At 38.4% G+C, this 19,900-nt stretch overlaps 2 protein-coding genes across 2 annotated transcripts in view; both read right to left on the bottom strand.

Annotated features, from left to right (window-relative positions):
• The window catches only part of ZNF830 (zinc finger protein 830), a 5,241-nt gene extending 4,452 nt beyond the window's left edge, over positions 1-789 (bottom strand). The window contains exons 1-2 of the mRNA XM_009330477.1: positions 674-789; positions 306-411 (exon numbers count right to left, since the gene is read on the bottom strand). Of these exons, the coding sequence (XP_009328752.1) occupies positions 306-411; positions 674-789 (222 nt within the window). The remainder of the gene's footprint in view (positions 1-305; positions 412-673) is intronic.
• A 2,425-nt stretch (positions 790-3,214) lies between these two features.
• BAG1 (BCL2-associated athanogene) lies at positions 3,215-19,552 on the bottom strand. The gene is made up of 7 exons (XM_009330476.1): positions 19,510-19,552; positions 16,899-17,027; positions 16,665-16,747; positions 15,754-15,867; positions 15,140-15,247; positions 6,332-6,394; positions 3,215-3,909 (listed from the first exon to the last, which is right to left on the bottom strand). The coding sequence occupies exons 1-7, from the start codon at positions 19,550-19,552 to the stop codon at positions 3,820-3,822; spliced, it is 630 nt and encodes a 209-aa protein (XP_009328751.1). The 3' UTR covers positions 3,215-3,819.
• Between the last annotated feature and the right edge of the window lie 348 nt (positions 19,553-19,900).

Genomic DNA, 19,900 nt, shown 5'->3' with positions numbered 1-19,900 from the left:
AGCAGAAAAAAAACCACCTCAACACTGGAGCGGAATTACATTGCTCCGGCTTTATCAGTTTTTTCCGTCGTCAAGCCTTTGGAGCACCATCAGAACTAGAGAGGCGCCGTAAGCCAGCTGTAGGCCACGCCTCTGAATAAATTCCCTAAAAAGTGCCCCAAAACCACCCAAAATAAGTAAAAAAAAAAAAAAACCCACAACAACAGAAACAGCCCCCACTCCATCCCACCCACCCAGACCCAGAAACCCTCAGTGTGCAACACAACTGTGAAAAGTGCTCTTAAAAACCCCTAGCTTTCCTTTACGCCTGAGCTTTCTGCCAATCCCGGTAACATTTCAGGCTTCGATTCACTGTCCCCTTTCGGGGGGCCTGCTACGGCCCGCTGCTGCGCCCAAACGCTCCCTGCGCGCCTGCACAGGGCACGCGGCAACATGAGAGCGGCACACACTTCCCCCACTAGAATACAGCCCACCTACAGCACGTCTACAGCATTTGGTAACCGCATCATGACCACGGACAGCAGAGGACTTTCCGTATTTTATTTTTCATTTATGAAATACAATAAGTTAACTAAAAAAAAAAAAATCTAGCCCCAAGTTCCACGGTGTCAAGTACTCCACTCCAAACCACAAGCGACCGTTACACGCCAGGAAAGCGTCACTCCGGGTTTACAGCGACATTGCCTTCAGGACTTGGTCACAGAGGACGCCACTACAAGCAGTGTATTTTACGCTGTTCCCAGAGAGCAAGCCGTCCCACGGCTCCAGGCTCCGCAGCTCCCTGAGCATCGGGTTTGGTTCGTCTCACACCACAGCTTATAGGGAGCTGGGGGAGAAAGGGGGAGCAGGGAAGCGTGTGATTCGATTTCTATTTTCACTAAAGGCAAACTTTTGTGGTAAGACGTTTTACCCGGACGGCAAATCCCAGGTGTGGAAACACAGCCAGAGCAGTACAGCAACTGGAGGAAGACGATGGGGTAAGTGTAACTAAGGCAAAAAGGGAGTCACTTCTCTTTTGACATGATCAGGGCAGACAGTTGGGGTGGGGAAATGATTCAGTAGCACAATAGGTATCACAGTACACCTAGACTACAGAATCAGTGAGAATATCTTAAGCTTGACTGAGATCTACGTTTACCTTTACAAATTCTGACGAATATTTAAAACCTCCTCTTCCTTCCCCTTCCTCCCACAACTGTAGTCTGCTGCACTTTTCAAAAGCACACAAGTTTGCTTTTACTGAAATTTAAGGCTATTATGAAAAAATGAAGTGTAGGGCTTCTTTTTCAAAACTAAGTATAAAAGTCAATCCACTCTAGAAGGTCTTAGAGAACTCTAAATACAACCATCCGTTTTCCAAAACGAATCAACTCATTTTTGTATTTGGAAGACAAAAAATTTTATACTGCAGAAGTTTGTCTTCATACACATACTTTTGTCCTAGAAACCGAACACTCTGGTACCAGGAGTTACAACTGTAAGGTACCTTCAGCTCAGGACACACACCCTTTGCTGAATCCAGACGTGCTGGTGGGAGAGGTTCATCATCACTCTCTTTGCCTCAAAGTACCAGATTATCAGAAGGTCTACTATGGAACATCCTAAAGTTAATCCACCTGGCTTTGAGACAGGCTGAGGATGTACTCACACAAGCACACCTCAAGAAGCAGCAGTTTCTGGGAAGGAGTGCTGGGAAGACGATGTCTGCCTATAGCCTCAGTGCTCTCGCCCAAGAGAGAAAAATACGAAGGAGGAGCAGAGACAGACACAGTCCTAGCCATGACCACAGCTCCCAGTTTTCTTCATGGGCACAAGAGGATACTTTGCTTATTCTACATGCACCTGTGAAAGTTCAGTGCATTAGAGGACTTAACATTTGAGAGGGTGAGGATCCTTTCCATCACAGGAAAGTGGATAATTTTGCATCCCCTAAATTAGGCAACAGTGTTGCTGGTGGTTTAAGAGTCAGCTGAACCTGGTCCAGCAGCAGCACGAAACTAGGTAGGGCGTCACAAAAATGGCTACAAGCAACTCTTCTTCCTCCTAACCTTAAAGTGCTGGGAAAATGCAGCATGACCAGATTAGTAGCCTAGGAAAAAAATATCCACGGTGCTACCAAACATACAATTTCCTAACATGACAGACAAGCTTCCTAGGAATTTAGACCTTAAAAAAATCCTCCAGAGATGCTGAGAAGAGAGTTACATATAGAAAAAATACAACCTTGAAGAAACTGGTTAACAGTAAAAAATACTCCAGTCTTGGTATGGTCAAAAGGCATTTTTAGAATAAAAGTGACCCTTTCTAATGCAGGGATATCACTTCATTTGTCCAATGGCATTTTTCACTAAAGAAATGCTCCTCCAATTACAAACATCAAAGATAACACTTTAATAATAATACTTTAGGTATTATTTAAGGTTTATAACTTACTAGAAGTTAATTTCTTTTTTAACAGACATTTCCTATTTTTATCTTGAAAGGACAGCTAATCTTAAAGCAGTCACATATGGATGAAGACTCACTACCTAAGGGTCATTTCTAAACACCCTCCGTCCGACTAATTTGAGACGAAAGAGCTTTTCTTTCCCCACAGAAACAGGCTCCTTACCAGTCAATACTTCACCAGCCACTGCGTAGATGACTGACCTACCCACCAGAAGCATCCGTGAAAAAGCAAATCCCACTATAGGTACGTTAGCTACGGGCTCTGACCAACAACTGCAAAGTTGGCTGCACCTGCTGACAGTTACTATCTCCTGGCAAAAGCTTATTTTTCACCTAACAGAGAAGGCTAAGCATGGCATGTATCTGACTGCGAGAATCAGTCATAATCCTCAGTCAGATGGCATTGCTAAAATAAAGTTCTGTCACTTTGTAACATGTTATAAAAATTCACTGATTACCTTAACAGACTAGAAATAATCACGGCAGTTTTCCAGTAAATACAGCATCATGAATTCAGTCAAATCAGAAAAAAAGTATAAAAAAACCTTTCAAAATAGCTCTTTAGTTATACTTTGCTTGAACTGAACCCTTGGCATATAAGCAGCATGAGTAATCTCGTTTAATTTCCCACCGTAAGTCAAGACAGAACACAAACAATAAAAATAAGAATAATCTATAAAAACCACAGTACATCAGAAATCTATGTAAAAAAACATATGTCTGTATCAAGGAGCTCAATAACAACTTAAAGCACCACTCAAAATTAAGTACCATACATGTTACAGTACATGCCATTTATTATGACAATTTAAGGCTAAAATAGGAACGACTCCCTTATAGTCAAGCTTTCTTATATTTATAAATGTATACAAACATTAAGTAGATACAAATGCGTAGGGTTTTTTTTATTGCTCTGAACTGTCTACTACAATGTTCGACTTTCCCAGATGTCGTCTCAGTTTGCCTTTTTCAATCAAGCTGAAGTCCTACAATTGCAACTTATGGCACTTGTAAGATTATAGACCTTCTTTGATTTGAGCTGTAAATAAATTCAAAGACACATCAGAAAATTGCCCATCACTGCAAACTTTGTAGCTTAGTTAACTAAACATTCGCCATAAAATACATAACAATTCACCACGAAGATTATTTCTGCAATTCTTCAGGAAGGATTTTCTTTTCAAAATAATAGGTCTAACCAAGCGGCAAACAAGACAACCAGCAAGAAAGGATTGACTAGTACCAGTCTAACAGACTGGGCTTAAAAAAAAAAAAAAAAGAAAAAAGCTGAATACGTGCTCCAAAACAAAGAGCAAACTTTTCTTCTTGCTCATAGAGCAATTATGTTTCCTAATTACGTAGGGCAATGCCTCATTCTGCCAGTGCCAAATTCTTTGACTGTAGCTTGTCCATTTCTTGACCAATATTTCCTTCAATGGTATCACACTGGGCAAGAAAAACCTGAGAATAAGAAACGAACAAATGTTATTTGGGATGCAATTATAGCAATGGTAGATGCTTCTTAAGAACAGAAACTGCAGTTTCCATCATGAATTTGAAGAAGCCAACTCAACAACCACCTTCCACAGTTCAGTTTTAATACTAGCTTGTTCACAATTTTGTTTACCCAGAATCCAACAGAAGCATGGTATCTGATAAGGCAACAACGCGGCTGCCCATCCTCACCAGTCCTGCTGCTGAAGTACTGTGAGTTGATCCAAAGTCCATAAACAACAATAAGGATCGTAAAGGTTCAGACAAGTTAGTGCTTCAGTTTGGAACATGACTTTTAAACTCCTTTCTAAAACACATACATCTGTAGCTGAGGGTGGAAGCGACAAACCTACTCAGTCAAATCTAAAACAAGCTTTCATTAAACCAAGGCCACTTCTATTTCTCAGGACTACAGGGCAACATGAACCCTCATCTTTATCAGTAAGTAGCTGGTGTGCCTCAAAAGACAGAAGGCTCCTTTCCAAAAAGGAGCACAGCACCTTACGCTTTCTTAGAACCTGCCTGCAAGTTCTTACAAGTATAGTAACCCATACACAGCAATTAAGAGCCAGCAGCTACTGGTCACTTTGCTTGTGCTGTACACAGCACAACACACCAGCACTTTAAGCCAATAAATTCTTTTAGGCCAATTCCAATGTATGCGAGTACATTGCAGTTTCTGAGCAGACTCTCCCATTACCTATACATGTCTTGCACTCAGTTTTGCTATGTCTGCACTAGACTTTAACAGTCAAACCAGATATTTAATGTTATTTACATTACAATGACATTAAGAAACCTCCTTCCCTCTAGAGCAGCAAACTGTTGTGCCAGGTGAATGTTTCTCAACCATCACACTGTTTTGAATCATGTGTCTTCAACCAATCCCTTGAGCTGGCATCAACTCACTTCTGTAAGGACTTGAGGGATGAAAAAGTCAAGGTGGTAAGAATTGCAGTTGCTGGCTGCAAGTGCTTTGTATCTGTCTCCCCATTCTGGAAGATAATGTGATTGCCAGCAACAGAAGGTAGTTAATAGCTCCCCCCTCGCTTTCAGGAATACTTAAGAGTAATAAGCATAACTTGCCATCATTTTCTTGCTCTGGAAAAACAAATTGTTGTTGACTGCTCTGGTCTGAAACCCCTTAGATTCTTCTGCAGTCCTCAAAGGGTTCATAACCTACAGTTGCAGAACACTGTGCCTATAAAAGCACAACAATAATTCTGATCTCTGCTCAACAGTCTGTTTTATGCTTTAACAGCAGTTCTTATACAAAGCCCCACTTATTTCTGCAATAACTTCACCCAAGAGCGGAGCTCTGGTAGCTTGCCATGAGGGTTATAGCCATACCTCTATTACAAACTTTTGCTGCTTTGGTTAGGCACATGGAATCAAGAGCATGTTCAGAGCCCCATATAACATAGCTATGCCAGCAGCCATCTTCATTTCAATTTGCATTATCTGAACTTACCTCTGTAGCAGAGTACAAAGGACTTCGTCCCTAAAGCTATAACAAAAAACATTTCTACTACGAAGTACTTCTTGCTAAGGCTTCCTCCAAAAATAGATGGCTATTTTAAAAAATTTGGGAAACATTTATAGGAAGTATTTAATAAGGTTACAGTAAAAGACAGAACATTCCAACTCCATATATGAATGCAAGGTACTTTCACAAATAATTTTCAGGAGTCTAACCTGCGACTGAAGCTAGCATAATACAAACAAAAACAATAATACGAGTAGCATTACCATTCATTTATGGAAGTTTGGCTTTTGGGAGAGGAGGGAGGAAGGACGAATTCCAGTATTTAGTAACAAACCTTCAGTTCAAGGTCTCTAAGGAAACAATGCCTAGGAATTTGTAAGCGTCATACAATGGCAAAGCAATTAAAAAATCCACCCCCAGCACAGCTGCTCTTCTGTACAGATTTTACTTTAGGGACTCTCCACAGAAAGTTGGTACATTGCAATAGAAGCTACATTTTCCAAAGAACACCTCTAGCAAGGTCCAGCAGGAGTTACAGTCGACTGCATCTTTGTGTCCAGACCTCCTCATTCATTACTCCAGCCCACCGACATAGGGGAAAGGAGGAATCATCCCGTTTTCTTTACAAGTTATCAGAATTACTTTACATCATCAGGCAGCCATAAGGCCAACCACTACTGTAAATTACAAACACTATCTGAAGACAGCATGAACTATGAAAATCTGTATTTTTGTATAATGTTTTATAAAGCTATTAAATACCTCCTAAAGGGAGGTCATAAGAAATACCAATGTAAGAACAAACACTGAAAAAATCTAAGCTCTAAACAGCTCTCATTTTCACAAACTCTTGGTATACAAGTATCCAGCATTAATGGAAAACAAAAAAATAAAAATACTCACCTGAACCCTTTTCACCAACCCCTTCTTTTTCAGTTTGCAATCACTGAAATTCTCTGGCAGATTCTGCAGTAAAATAAACAAACAAGTTGATGCAGCTTAATGTTGAAATTAACATATTAAACTCAAAGCAGAAACTGAACGTATCAAAGAATCCTCTTAACAGGCATCCTGAAAATGCCATGCCCACTCAGTAACGATGATTACACATGAAAGAATTTAAAAGAAAAAGTCATAAGTTCAATTAGTCTGGGGTACAGCCTGCTGATTACGAAGAACTGAGCTACCAAATTTACCACCTGTCTTTAGGTAACATACAGCAGTAACTGCATACACTGCTTTTGTCTACTGTGGCGTATGTTAACTGTTCTGCTGAGCTTCAACTTCAGATTTTTTCAGAGACTGTAAGATGAATTAATTTCTTACGAACACATTAACTCAATCACTTGCCATCGTTAAAACATATCATCAGTAATGCAGGCATTGCCACTCTGTTTAAGCTGTACCCCTGATCTTCTCTGCAACCTACTCACGGAAGGGAAGAGATGTGAAGTGTTACATGCTGACAGCTTTTAATTTAATTCAAACTGCATCATCTTCCACACTCCTACCACTCAATGTATTCGTGTATGTCATCTTAGCAAATGCTATATGCTTTGTCCTTTTGGAGCAGTGTGAAATTGGAGTGTTGGTGGGGAATGGTGCTCAGGTTTATGACTTTTTTTGAAACAGGTAGAACAGATGATTATCATCATATAAAGTTTATGTCAACATTCTTAGAAACGTTATGCTCTCACTGTTGAAAATGCATAAAAATCTTGGAGTTTCTCACTGGTATGTATACCTTTTATTTTCCGCTCTAACTCCATATAAAGAATAGAGGTTTCCCTATACTACCCTCTGTTTTGTTTCAGCTAAAATGCAAGCCCCACTGGGAGGTTTAGACACAAAATCAATTAAAAAAAAAAAAGATGCTCTCTTCTTTTAGTGTCCAGCCAAACATACATGGTCATAAATATAGGAGTCTTGCACATAACCTAACATAGGAGTTAAAAATACACAAGACTCCACACTAAAAAACAGTCCATCATGGGAAGTGAAACTATAGGCATCACTGAGATCCTAGGAAGTTCAGGGATCACACTGCTCCCGTATTTGCGTAGTAATTAGCACACTGTAAGTGATATCAGACAAAGAAATAATAATCACCAGGCTTAGCACTCGTTCCCAGCACCACGGGTGAAGAGAAAATGGGCAGGCAACAGAGCAAGCTGGGATATGTTCTTACATTTTACTGCTACATAAACTTCTAGTTTAAAATACCTCTCACTCTTTCTACGCTCAGCTGGAAGATGGAATGCACAATGCTGCTTCTTGTCTCCTAGGAGACTATGAAAGTTGGAAGTGGGAGTAACTACTACTACACTGACCTCTTCCCAGGGTCATTTTTTTTGGTTTATTTTGTTAGTTTGCTTTTGGAAGATGAGCAAGAGAAAGAATCTTCTGTTCCTGTAGTTCCAGCTTCCATTTCTGTTGCTCCAGTACCAGTTTTCCCAAACAGCAGCATTGTTAAGCTGTATAAAACTCATATCAAATTTTAATACTTCCCTTCAACATCAGAAAAGGTATCTCCCTTGCAGAAACCTTTTACGTCAGACTGCACCTCCTGAAACAGAACCAGAATCTGGACATATTTCTTTCAGGTGGAAAAATGACCATCAGCATCAGAGGCACAAGAAAGTATGTGGATTAAGGGAGATACCTTTCCAAATGCAAACTGGTGCAGTGTTAGCTTGCAAACAGGGACAGAAATACCTAAAAACTAAAAGTTATGTCGTTTTTTTGTTTGTTTTGGGTTTTTTAATTGATGTTAGTCCTCTTAATACCAAAAACACCCTTCAGTTTGTCCAAAGATGCATTCCATCACCTATCTATCCTTCCCGACTCCTCTTATTTTGTGAGAAAGAGGAGGAGAAGTAGCTGTCACACACAATGTAAATCCTCCTACAGGAGCCTGTTCTACGCCTGTCACTTTCTTCATTTATGTAATGTCACCGTACATCCTTGGATTTACAGCACAGGATAGGTTCAGAAGCTGTTACTCCATTTTCAACAGTGGTCTGCCTAAAATGAAAATTCCTTTCTTACAAACGGCACATGTCCATTTTCCAAAGCACAGCTTTTTCAGCTGTTCATTTTGGAAGCTACTTTACTTTTTACAAAATGTATTTTCTAGTACTGTGTACTGCAATAAGCCCTTGCTCACTGTAGCATGCTAAACCCACATGTCTCCTCCCAATAAGCAGGACACTGTGAAAAGATTGTATTACATGCTTTTCTTTCAGAAACTGAATGCTCCAAAGACATTACAAAACAATTGAGAAGTTAGTTTAAAGCTGTGGGTGAATTCTCTTCAAACACCGGTTCTAGTTCACAAATAAAAAAGGCTGCCTTCAGAGTATTTATAGTTGTCAGCGGGGAAAAAAAAATTAAAAATATTATAAAGTTATATGAAGTATTCTAAGGGATCTGAGACACAGGACCCTGCAACCACACGAGAAAACATTCTAATTTTCCCTTGGTTTTCAACAACACAATTCACTTTTTAAAATTAACAAAATATGACTCCCTATGTTAAATGTTTCTTGTATCTGATGCATACTATTTTGACTTCATATATGTAATAGCCTGAAAGAAGAAAGATGGGTTAGGCCTAATTATTAATGGCTGATCCTTACCAGAAGATGAAGATGTTATCTCATTGTCACAGAAATTCTTTTATGACTTGAAGTTTCCCATGACTTTTCATTTCATAAAAATCAATTTAGAAATTAAATTATGCACTAGCTCAGTTACACTGCCCATCTCCTTTTGCTGAGTACTTATTTCAGGCTGTACTTTCTGAAAGAGATTCTGGCCTATGCAGGTATTCCTACCGATCTGAAATAACAAATTAAACAATTTTCTATCATCAGAATAGGCCTAAGTTAACTTTCAATAACAGACAGGGAACGCCAGCTAGGCTTACCACACAAAGTCTGTTTCTAAAACAGATATTGGTAACTGGAGGAAACTTTGAAATCTGAGTGTAGAGAGGACATTCAGTCTATTTCTATTTTTGACAACATTTTTCAAAACTGCTCTTTTTAATTACATCTGTGTGTGCAAACTCCTACGTTTTCTTGCACACCTTCATAGCTGTTTTTTGGGTTTTTTTTTAAATCACACCCTGTAATCCCCTTGGCAGAGATACGGAATTGGAAGGCCTAAATGTACTAACTTATCAAGCTACTTAAAAGGTGTTTTGCAATCAAATTAGTAAAGTTTACAAATCTTAACATCAAATTAATTCTCACAGTCTCTCTGTTTTACCTTAGTCAGCTTACGTCTCCTCTCCAGGAATACGTTGTCCAACTATTCAGGGTTTAACAGGTGAAGCTGGCAATAAACCTTAAGTCACAATAACATTTCAATATTTAATTAAAATCAAATTTAATTAAAGAAGGAGTAGCTTAAGCCTAGGCAGTGCTTATGCAAAACTCTTGCCAAATCTACATTTTGGTGCTACCATTGCTTGCAGAGCAGTAGTTTGCATGAGTATATGGCTTTCTACTGCATAGCATATTATTTTTACAGCAGGTCTCCTCTTTGCATTGCACTCTTCTCTGTGACAAAACCCTGCTCAAGTCTCACAGTCCTTGGTCTGTATGGTCTTAAACTTTCAAAAGTGATGCAGTGCTGGCTTCACCCCAGGAACTTCTGTAGAACTCCTGGGCACAGGTTCTTTATCCTCCCTGCCCCCCATCCACCCAGAAACAGAGCCCGAGTCCCCCTGTTACCAGTGGCTATCTCCCAGCCCACACACCCGAATTCAGAGTTGCTTAATCACATCTCTTCAAGAGTTCTCACCCTGCAGATACACTGACAAGATGCACTGCAGACACACACACGTTACATCCTCAAAGACTCATCTTTTGTATGCCCAACACTCTTGCTTTACACAAGAAATCCTTAAAACCAATCACCGTTTACATAGTAATAAATTCATGCGTGTGCGCTTTCCCGCCTCTAGATCCTCTCTATTCTTGAGTGTTCTTTTTACTATGAACCCAGCATCCCTCTCTCCTGAGCACTGCTTCTTACGAAATACAGGACTCTTCTCATTTCTCTTCCCCTCTCCCAGCTGATCTCCTAATAAAACCACCTCCCTTTGCCACAGAACATCACCTTCAGCTCTGCGCAAGTTCCGTTTGTTTTGGAAGTGCTTCCAATAACGATTTTTAAGCTTAGTGTTACCACCACATCTTTGTTCTCCTCTTTGGTTATTTCTTATTTCCCAAACCATAGACCCCAGTAAGTAATATCTGATGCCTGAACCCACTTTATATCAGTGCAGTCTAATAAACAGAACAAATGCTAGTCAAATTTATTATTTATGACTATCTTATCAGAACCAAAGGGACACCATTCTTAAAACAGGCAATCTCCCACACTAGCAGTCACTAGCAATAATAGCTAGAAACATTTTTGGTTTGTTATCAAATTGCTTAAGAAAATCACTGTGCTACACATGGCACCAGTGCTAATCAGTTGCAAACAAGGATTTTTTGCCGACACCCCATCCATCTAACAGGAAGCTTCTTCAGTAGTTTGTTTTCAAAATCCAAAACAACATATAGTATTTTAGTGTCTAGTTTTTACTGACTACCAGCCCTTTGCTTTTTCTAACTTATTGTTAAATAAATTGGTAAATTAGCACATTATGTTGACACAGTCTTTTTATCTAAGTAGACAGCTGAGCAATTTCTTTAAAAGCAGCTATTAAATGGCAGCATTTGTCAACGGGTTTTCTGAATGCAGAAGTGGTAACTAAGGGCTCTACCCTCACTGAGGCATGATAGTATTTTCATGCTCCTTGTGCTTTAGAAAAAAGCTTTGATTTTATGTTTGTCATTCTTGCTAAGAAATTTAAGAATTATAATAAGAAATGTTTATCAAATGTTTATTTATCTAGATAAATTCAAAGGTTTAGCAATAAGTTCTCATCTTATTTTAAGTGGCAAAACTTCCCATAAGCCTGGGAAATGTTTGTTACAGGCACAATGATGTTTTTTTCAGAATACTTCTTTCTTTTAATCCTTGAAATGTTAATTTGGTATTGATTTACCAGATGACAAGTATAGCAGGGACAAGGAGACAGTGAAAAAAGTTTCATCAGAACAGTACAGCAATTTAAGCAAGTTTTACAGAGGAATTCTAACCAAAAAAAATCCTCAAGAAAGGAGGATGGGCCACCAGAACATAATTATGAGTCAGTAACTTTATCAATGTCCTCAGTACTGATACATGCAATTTGACAGATGATTTTGTTGTGAATTCATGTAAACAAAATCAGTGACTGGTATCTCAGAAGATAAAGCTTTTTTTTCAGTTGTTAGAACAATCTGTTCTCTGCAATATTGTCTTTCTAGATTACAAATCTGCCATTTAGTAAGAAATCATCATGAGAACAAAGTAATCTCTCAGATTGCAATATCAGTGACAGACTTCATGTAAATAAGAGCCGGCTCACAAGAAGTAGATAGGGTCATGACTGTGGATTTAAATCTTCCTACTGATCTCAGAAAAGCTTTCCTTTTTTTTCTTGAAAAAGCCTTTCAGTTATTTAAAAAACTGTGCCAGCTGATCAAGCCAAGGATTTTCTGTGTTCTACTCACTGAGGTTTGTAATAAGTAGTGTACTTTGACTTTTACTCCCGAACCAAATGTTTTAACTGCTGAAATAAATGGCATTTCTGGCGATGCGCACACACAAATCTTCAACTGTTGAACATGACTCAATTTGTATTCCTCCTGAAGAAAACATCAAAGATCTGTGGCTTATGGGAATGGCTGACTGTGTCACAACATTCAAAAATTTGTAAGATGTTCTTAGGATCCCTCCACCCTTCCTGCTGTGGGAGCAGTAGCTATTTAAACACATTTAATGTTAAAATGTTTAAGTTACAGCTGCTCTACCCAAAAGCATCCCTTCAAGACCTTCCTTTCACACCTCTGGCAGTAACAACACTGTATTTTTTCTCTCCCACCCCAGTACCGTATGACTACTGATCTACTTCTCCACTTCCTAAATCACTTCTTTTAAATTCATAGTTGTTGAACACATGGAGTCTAGTAAAAAGGAGTATTAGTTTCAAACTCGGCTCCTCTAATTAATGAGCTTGTCTGCTAACAGTAAGAGGGTGACACCCCTAGAATAGACAGAAAACAATATGCAGGCTTCCTCACCCTTAGCTCTCTATAACCATACAAATCTCATTTTGTACCAAGCTAGATGTTTCTGATTGATCCAAACAACATATGACAGCCAAGACACTTTAAAGAGTCTTCACAACAATTCTGCCAAAGAAACAAACTGGAACATTTATAGTGTGAGCTTGCTGTATGTTTCACTTCTACAATGCATCCATTCTTCTGTCTTAGCAGAAAACAGCTCACTCAGCTGCTTTTTTTTGCCCTTACCTTTTTTAACATGCTGTTGATTGAATCAATAGCACGTCTAATACTGAATACTGTATAAAACAATTCTGAGATACAGATAAAATGCTTTCTGGAAGCTTTACGCTTTTCTGCTTTGCATTTCTATTTACCACTTTTTACTTCAGTGAAACCCATTTATTGATCATACACATACCTCATTACCATTCTGTGTTGCTACCTCTGTATGCTGCACAACTACAGTACAGCTAAGTAATACCTCAGGAAGCTGGTGGCCTGTTCATCTGACCTGGTATAATACAAGTACACTGAACAGCTACATTTTATGTAAAGGTTCCACCCAACTACGCGTATCTCATCTGCAAGATTTCACAGAAGTTTCACAGAAGTTCAGTTTTCATGACAAAAACCACAGCCGCCTTTTGTTTACTAAAACAAATAAATACGGACTTTGGTATGTGTAACATAACTTCAATCACTGGTAATAAAAACCCTCACTTATTTCTTGCTTTAAAAACATGAGGCTCATCAATGTCATAGGCTCTTATACAACAAAGTAACAAACAACTATTACAGATATTACAAGATACTAATTATAATTAGTTTTAGCTCTGGCTGCTCCACTTCCACAAGAGACAAAACTGAGGCCCAGGTACTCCATTATTTCCTAAATCTAAGCATGAAGTCACGAGGTTATACAAGTCTTCTAAAATCTTGTACTAAACCTAAAAGTCCCTTGTCCAGTACTATTTAGAGTATTTTGGATAAGGACATAGATAATAGCACGCTTTCTGTTTAAGCCATGCAAAAAGTACCAGAATGAAAAGTAAACTTGGGAAACTCAGTTTGGATTAATTAGGAAGCAGTGAAAAGGTTTTCTCGAAGCTGCTTGCTGGGTTCCAGAATTGTACACCAGCATACAAGTACTGACTTTTTTCTAAATAGGACTTAGTATCATAAATTGAAGAGATCAGAAATAAGCTTTAATTCCGTCCAAATTAAACAGTTGTCACCTTATTGCTATTTTCATGATAACACATAGTAATCTGCCACTTCAAACAGGGAATCAGTTACACGAAGCCTGTATGTTTAACAGCATTCAAGAACTGTCAGCAAAATATTTTCCTCTATATGAGGCAGAAAAGAGAAATTTTAAAACTTTAAAATACTTAGTATATTACAATTTAAAAAAAAGAAGTATTTAAGAACTGTTGGCTATAACAAACAGCAAAGGCTAATTTACCATTAAAGGTGCACAATACGAAAGGAGGAAATAAGTTAATGAGCTCCCCACCATTCCTAGGAACACATCCATATTGTACAGCATTTGATGATGGCCAATTCAAATTATTACTCTATGATTTAGTCTGCTGCTGAACTTTTTCAAAGCGTCCATCAATTAAACTACATTTGGTTCACCAATTATAGGCATTTGCATGGAATCTTTCTGAAACAATCCCATAAAGGGTCACTGTGCAAAGGAGTAGACCCAAAGACATCACTACCACAGAAAACGAGCATTTTTCCTTCAGAGCAGGATAGTATGATCGTGATATGCAACGTAATTATATAATGAAGTTTACAGAGAATGACCAGCAGACAGAGAAACATTATAAGGAAATACCCTAGTTGCCATGATTCTCTATTTATCTCTGCACAAGTCCCTTATTCTCACCTAGCTCTCATGTGTCTACTACATGATACAGGAAGATATATATTATACTCTTGAAATACGCCGTAAGGTTATGATCCATTAATGACTGTGAAGCACTTGGATATACCCCAGTACATTCCAAAGAAAGAATCCAGTCCTCCATATGCAGGCATCTCAAATAAAAGTACTGTCAGTTCACATAAGACTGACCAGAAAATTCTTCAGTCTTCAGGATCTCCTTGTTCTTATGCAATACAGAATACAAAGTGTATCTGATTTTTTTTTCCAGACCTTTACTGTTACCATGAAGTTTAACATGAAAGTTTGCCAAGACAAACTAAAAGGGTAAAACTTGAGTAAAGGATACCCATTTCATGTAGTCTTAACAGGCTGCTGCCCCAAATGAAGCTCTTCTGTAGAATGGGGATGCATACACAGGCATTAATGTCACCATTTAGAAATAAATGCTGCCAAGTAGTCTTTTGGAGACATACAGGGGCAAGAGCTGGATATTAAAGAAAAAATGAGCAAATCAATTAACTAATTTTCAAAGCCAAAATAAATTTGTTAGTACTTTAAAATATCAAATCACAAGAAAGATATATTTTTAACAGTAAGTTTCTGTTGGGATTTGACCCTCTTCTGTGGTTATTTACTTACAATGGCATCAATCTGTTCCAGGATCTTCATGAACTGCTCCGCAGTTCCTTTTATCCGCTTGTCCAGCTGTTTTAGCGCTTCTGCTTGGAGATCCTTTGCTAAAAATCCCTGAGGAGGAAAAAGAGGGAAGGAAAGACAAAGTTATTCCATACCCCACAGAATACTCAGCTCAGAAAATCTGCCAATCCATCACAGCAGAAAACATCTTTTACTACTTCTGTAGTTTCAAGTATGATAGGGACTCCAATCTCAATCTGTATTCTATCGATCCTTGAAATGCTAAATGTAAGATCTGCTAGGTTTACTTAAAAGTTTAAACAAGTAACAGTCATTCTCCTTTGGACTTTGCAAGAACTCGTTATGTTTTTCTAGATCTAAAGAATACAATTTATTCAATATGCAACAGTATTTACCTTTTTCCAAACAGTGCCATGTCTCCATTTTGCAAACTCGTAAATAGCATTTGAAATTCAGTAAGAATTTTACAGGCCCCTTGGACAGTTACGAGGAGCTGCCTATTACTGACTACACAAAACCTTTAAACGGTATTTTTTTGAAATACATATACCTACAAAACTTTTGCAAAGATATAAAATGATACAAAAGCAGCATACCTTCTGGATACTTGTGAACTCCTTATTAACTTCCTCTAACTTATTAGCTATTTGCTCCACTGACTTCTCCAAATCTTTTAACTTCTTTAATTCAGCCTCCTCTTCTGGACTATTCTGTGTATTCAAAAGTACAACATTCACAACTATGGAACAAACAGAGTTGCTATGCAATTAAAAAGCAGCAACAGTGGCGATACAGACATAAAGGCTTTTGCCGATTTAAGATACATACCACACTGTGGTTGTTCTTTCCATATTTTATTACCTATCAAATAAGCTTCTTCCAAAGCCTAATTACAGATACGGTCGAAGTGGCAATGTATATAAACACATTAAATGAGATTAATTTGAAGGGAGAAAGGAAAAGTGCAAACAATTTTTTTTTTTTGATAGCTTAGCATCTTTAAAGTAGAGGTAACATTTATATCATGAGATATTACCTTGTCCTCTACTTGGCAAAGCCAGCCACAAGTCACTTCACTAGAAATAACCCAGCAAACTCAGTAGCTACGCAAACTCAGTAGCTACAGCTTTTTTTTTTTTTTTTTTTTTTTTTTTTTTTTTTTTTTTTTTTTTTTTTTTTTTTTTTTTTTTTTTTTTTTTTAAACCAGAAAAATAAGATGGTCAGATAAGGTCATCAGTGCACAGAAGGTTCATGAGCACTGACAAGCAACGGATTAGGCAGCACTTTGTCAATAACGTAAGGGAGAAGTCAGTCAATAATGTAATTTCAGAAATGTACAAACTGCAGAGTTATTTGCAGTACAACATGAGATTGAACTCAACTTTGTGGGTAGGTATACAAGATTAGGTTTATGCTGTAACCTGTTTCTGTGTTCAGCAGCTGAGTCGCTGACAAAAACAACAATAATTTAAGGAAGGAAAAAAAAAAGTCTGAAGGCAACACTTACCCTTTTCCCAATCAACATGACTTTGCAACCATTTTTAACACCAAGTGCTGACAACGGTTGTTCCAATTCTTTCAGAGACTTCCCTAAATGGAAAACGAGAGAGGAAAAAAAAACAGTTAAAATATAGTTCGTGGCATAAGAATGTCTTTTTGAAGACATTCAAAACATGGACACCTCAAAGTGACTAAAATGAAAGGTATCATCTATAAGAAACAGTGAGAGATTATAAGTTACCTTTGTATATCAGTTTCTGAAAAGGAACTGGAACTCCAGTGACTTGTTCAATAAGCACAGCCATGTCTTGTAGTGTAGGTTCACCATCTTCTTGTGGAGAAGCAACCCGAATACTGTGTTTTTCATTACCTAACAAAAAACAGAGTAACAGTAATACTTATTGTTGCTTAGAAAATATTACAGGGAATCCATTTCTAGAATTTATTTCCATTAATGCAGAAAGTTCTCAAATCACTGATTCTCATGTACAATCATAATTTTCAATCAAAGGATTCTATCGCATTTCCTTCCTCTTGGAGTGACTTACCTCAGCTCAAAATTTTGTTTTACATTCTAATAACCTGAAGAGTTGGATCAGGCATATTCTACTGGCACAATGTTCCTGCTAAATACTATTCCCCACCTCTTTTTAAGAGTGTAGATGACATCCCACAGGCTAAAGCATAAAAGCCCACACCTTCGTGATGTATTCCATTTCCTACTTGTTGGAACTTTTAATGGCATGAGTCTTGGGGAATCTGAGACAATTTATCATTTTCTTTGCTCCCTGCTCCTCATACATGAGAAGCAAGCAATCAATGTCTACCCTGCCTCCCCTCTACCAGCCACCTGAGAGAATTCTCACAGTCCAAAATTATTTCTCCCCATAATACTGCTGATATGCAGCCTTAACCACTTTGAGAAGTCTCAGCCTACATGTCACCTTCCATTTATGGAGCATCCTATTCAGACTCTCTAAGATTACTTGCATGCAAACAGCAGGGAGTTCTTAGAAAAAAGGAGTATGTCTATTAATCTCTGCTTTGCAATAGACCCTTTCTATAACCCTCTGCTCCCACACACTTAAGGCCTGTCAATCTGAAAGCACCCACAGGAATCAGCGACCACTGGCTGCAAGGGAAATCAAGACAGGCATTTTTTACTTTGCAGGAAGAGAGAACACCTTAACAAATACCAGAAAGAAAATTATTCTCATGCCACTAATCTGAAGTGCATGCATCTTTTACAAAGTAGAGTGCTAGAAATATCGATTTTAAAATGTTCCAGCCTCCCACAGTCACATGACAAGTGACACTGTGGCCGCAAAAACTTGCAAGCTCCAACAATATTTCTTAATTCCAAAATGGTTTTGAGCTCAAAATCACATTATACAAATTCTCCCCCAAGCATTTTCCAGAAACAGACCTTCTTCCCAATTTGTTTTGGAAAAAAAAATGAACAAAAAATTTAGGTCCTAACCTCAATATATTTCAAAAGGTTGTTTTGATATATACAACTGCTTTGTGTAAGGGCTGTGCCTGTCAGCAGTTGAGAGAAAAAACAACCAGACAGCAAATGGGGAAGAGAAGTTTGCCCAGCAATAGAAACAGTTTTAATAGCAAATTATGAGTACCACTTTGGGCAGACTGTAACAAAAATTTTACTGTAAATCCACAGCAGAGTGAAATCACCCTGAGAAATACCTCATGGGTTAGAGCCGGTATCGTAGCTTATCAGTTTGCTTCAGTAAATGACAATATTAATTTAAAGTAACCACTAGTGCAGAATTCCGAAATCTTTTTTAAAAAAAAGCCTAAATACTTTTAAGACCCAGCTCAATTCAATTTCTTGCAGATTGTCAAGTGATACATGTGGGTTTACTACCATTCTCTTTCTTAACCCTTATTTCCATCTTTCCCCGCTTTCACTCACGCATGCAAAACTTGAATACAAACGTTTGTGCTAAGTAGTAAACCAGCATCTGACAGCAACAGGTGTAAATCAGACAGCTGAAGTCCAAGATGAAGGATGCCTTCTATTTGCTATTTATTAATGACAAAGTAATTACCAGATAAGAAAACAACTGGGAAGACAAAAACATTCTCAGATAAGACGACTGTTGGCAAACAGCAAGATGCTGGAATTACAAATACGTTAATGTCATTAAGTTATTGTCATCTTTGCAAATGAAAACCCCTCAGCTCTCTGAAGCCATCAATGAGCACATGAATCATAAAGATTCAAACAGATTATTCCACAAAATTCCTCACCAAAGACCCTTAGATAAAACTGCCTGCTGATAAAGGAAACACTTTCACAAAATGATGTATCAAATACAACAGTAACAGTTTGAAAACACGAATGAGCAAGCAGAAATAAACAATAAGCTCTAAAGGTAGAAAGAACATCACCAACATAGTGCAAAAGGAACAGGAGCAGAATTTGTTTTTCAGTAATTAAAAAATAATCCATAAAAGATTCACAAGTTTTGTTAACAAAAATCAGCTGACGAATACCTCGCCGATTTAATACCTTACTAGCCTTCTCATTCCTTCTACTGCCTCACCTAGGTCCACTTCATTAAAATTTAACCATGGTATTTCCCATCTTAATTTTAAGAACTGTTTAGTCCAGGCTGTTTTTACCACTTTGCAGTAACTTTTTACATTTATTTGCAAACCTAACCGCATCTTCCCTTCCACCTTCTTCTCCCTCCTCCTATTTCTCTTCTGGAGGAAAAAAAGCTCAGCCGTGTCAGCTGGCCTTTGAGTAACCCATCTCACCAGGTCAGCACCCAACTGTCGTACTGAAGAAACCACCACTTTCTGTTGCAACCTTGCACCTCACGAACCACAAACATTCAAGCTTATTCGACAAACGAGACGAGAGCCCATCGGGTAGCACCTGCTTATAACATACAGTACTGACTTCAGTGATTTATTTCATCTAAATGAAGACTGCTACCATAAAAGCGACCTCTGCTCTGTGCTCTCTGGCAAGGACAGCCTTGTCACCCGTTCCAACCATCATCCTTACGGTAGGTCTATCCCCGTGCGGCGAGTTCGATCACCTTGTTGATACGGAAAAAGCTATTTCTTCTCCCTTCTGCTAGATCAGCTTAAGCGATCCAGCTAGAGAGAGACAGTGGGAAGATGTGGCCAGTAGAGGAGCGAAACCTTACGGACGCAGCCGGCACCGAGGCCGGGCTAAGCGGAGGGTGAGCCGTGCCCCCCCCGAGGCCG

Source organism: Pygoscelis adeliae, unplaced genomic scaffold (assembly GCF_000699105.1).
Source record: "Pygoscelis adeliae isolate BGI_AS28 unplaced genomic scaffold, ASM69910v1 Scaffold78, whole genome shotgun sequence".
In the NCBI taxonomy this organism is placed as follows: Eukaryota; Metazoa; Chordata; class Aves; order Sphenisciformes; family Spheniscidae; genus Pygoscelis; species Pygoscelis adeliae.
Note: the sequence above shows the minus strand (reverse complement) of the source record. Positions and strands in the feature narration are given on the sequence as shown.